General features: G+C 42.7%; 1 protein-coding gene across 2 annotated transcripts in view; it reads right to left on the reverse strand.

Moving 5' to 3' along the window:
• Positions 1–2,637, reverse strand: part of LOC107717136 (ubiquitin carboxyl-terminal hydrolase 1) — a 7,641-nt gene that overhangs the window by 2,677 nt on the left and 2,327 nt on the right. For both annotated transcript variants that reach the window (XM_016523802.1, XM_016523803.1), the window contains exons 5-7: positions 1,461–1,627; positions 658–1,319; positions 279–443 (exon numbers count right to left, since the gene is read on the reverse strand). In XM_016523802.1, coding sequence (XP_016379288.1) covers positions 279–443; positions 658–1,319; positions 1,461–1,627 — 994 coding nt within the window. The remainder of the gene's footprint in view (positions 1–278; positions 444–657; positions 1,320–1,460; positions 1,628–2,637) is intronic.

Genomic DNA, 2,637 nt, shown 5'->3' on the forward strand with positions numbered 1-2,637 from the left:
CCTTATGTACTCACTCTCAGAACTGGAGTCGGAGGAGCTGTTCTCGTCCTCTTGCACAGGTACGCTGATGTCTTGAAAGTCCTCTCTCCGCTCTGTGAAACACTCACATTCCAGGCAGCGTGTCCGCAGCACCAGCTGACCCTGGAACATCCACTTCAGCACATCCAGGCCTGATTGCTCTAATTACACAGAAGTGACAGTGGAAATGCGACTGGCCCTGGCACGGACTAGCACACCCGCTTTTGGCCCAACAGTGGAAACGCGGCTTATGTACTCACTCTCAGAACTGGAGTCGGAGGAGCTGTTCTCGTCCTCTTGCACAGGTACGCTGATGTCTTGAAAGTCCTCTCTCCGCTCTGTGAAACACTCACATTCCAGGCAGCGTGTCCGCAGCACCAGCTGACCCTGGAACATCCACTTCAGCACATCCAGGCCTGATTGCTCTAATTACACAACATTGACAAATTCTTTAGTTATACAAGTTATTGATCACAAATTTACAGAGCCCCACACATGACATGGAGGAAATATATATATATATATATAAAAATGATATGTAAATATCATTTAATTGTATAATATCTGCATTACTTAAAAAAAAAAAAAAAAACTCGCTAGAGGAGAGGATTTGATCACAATTTTGTGTAAGATATTTACCTTTATTCTTTCCCAGACTCTGTTTAACTTCTTGAGTTCTGCTCTCATTCTCAGAGGTATCCTTCTCCTGCTTCTCTTGGACACTACAATCTGATTTCTCCTTGGTCTCTCCTCTCCCTCCCACATGTGAAGTAATTCGCCCCATGCTGCGGAACTTCGAGAAGATGCTAGGCTGCTTCCCAGATGGCTTCAACCAGCCCAGCTTCCCCCTCCGTGTCCTCTTGCCCACCTCTTTTGGGGTACTGTCATTCTTCTCCTCCTCTGTGGTGCTCCCTCTGTCCTTCTCTTGCTCTTTTTCTTGCTCCTCTGTTCCATTCCTCTGGTCAGAACTCTCTGTGGTTATGTCACTGGAGGACTTTCGTTTTGAGCGGGGCATAGGCACATTTTCCTCATTTTTCTTTGATTTGCTTTGAGATTTTGGCTTTTTCTTAGCATTGCCTGCTTCCGTGTCACTCTTTCTCTTTCCGCTCAACTGGCCATCGGAGCTCCCATCATCCTCGTGGGTGGACTCCCCCATTCCATTACTTATTGTGCTGTCCTTCTGGTTGTCTGTTTGCTCTTTTTTGATATTGTCACAGGCCTCCTGGATGTTAGCAAGGATGCACTGCAGCACCTCCTGTGCATCATGCTGCAAGTAACCCTCATACATTGGATTAAGCTGCCTGCAATGGAGAGATCAAACAGGTTTGTTTGGAAACTCATGAAACTCATTAAAGAAAAAGAAAAAGACTCCCTAAAAACTCCCTGAGAGGTTTAAATGTCTTTTCAATGTTCCTGAATGATGCTCTGGCCCACAGTATTACCTGAGTGTGTTAAGCAGCTTGCGAGGTGGTGTGGCAAGCTCTCCGTCACTGTATTTTTCCGGGTTAAGCAGGAAGCTGGATTGCAGCTTTTCCACCGAAGAGATGAGGCTGTGGAAACTACTCAGCAGCTCCATGGGAACAGGTAGGGTGTTCTCACCAGTGTCCCCCTGATAACATAAAAACATGCAATGTTTAATGCAATCAATTATAATAAAGGCAACAATTTTAACATGACAAATTATTCTGTACATTTACCCAATTAGCATTTTTTTCCCCGCTAAATGGAAACTATTAGTCAGTAACTTTATTCATCCCCTTGGGGAAATTTTGTTTCAGTGACTTGTTTCAATATGCGGCTCTCACAAAAGACAATACAACATAAATATTTACAGTAGAACAATACAATTTCACAGCAATTAATCAAGAAATTCTAATACTGAATGAGACCTGCTCACATAGAGAAGGGGAAGAAGAAAAAAAAATCTTCTTTCCTATTTTTCATTTAAAGGGGTGGTTCATTGCGATTTCAGTTTTTTAACGTTAGTTTGTGTAATGTTGCTGTTTGAGCATAAACAATATCTGCAACGTTACGAAGATGAAAGTTCAATGCAAACGGAGATATCGTCTTAAAATTCTGGCAGTTTAATGCCTACAAAAATGGCTGGTAGGGACTACAACAAGTTACTTCCCGGGTTCGTGACGTCACAAACCCAGATAAACCCCGCCCTCGGGAAAAGGCAACAAATGGGGCGAGGCCATGCTGCGCTGCTTTAGAGAAGAGGAAGAGAAAACTAGGGGTGCACATTAAAATCTATTCATATATGAATCGCGATTCTGTCTTCTAACGATTCTAATGGATTCACAAGTTTCAAAATCAATGTTCTAAAGCAGTGGTTCTCAATACTGTTCCTCGCGTTCCCCTGCTCTACACGCTCTGCATCTCTCTCTCGCTCTCTCTCTCTCTCATTCAGCTCAGCAATGAACTGTTCAAATTATACACTTATTTTCACATAGCTATGAGAAGCGTTAAACATAGAAGCACGTGCAGTTGTCGTACTGTACTAAAGCTTTAATCAGGATAAAACTGTACATTAAAAGCTAACATAAGCAGTAGCATTTACAAATAACAGCGTATCTAAAAGTATGAGACAACAACAATCAAAAAACATACCATTAA

This window comes from Sinocyclocheilus rhinocerous, unplaced genomic scaffold (genome assembly GCF_001515625.1).
Source record: "Sinocyclocheilus rhinocerous isolate Xijiao unplaced genomic scaffold, SAMN03320098_v1.1 scaffold690, whole genome shotgun sequence".
Taxonomy (NCBI): domain Eukaryota; kingdom Metazoa; phylum Chordata; class Actinopteri; order Cypriniformes; family Cyprinidae; genus Sinocyclocheilus; species Sinocyclocheilus rhinocerous.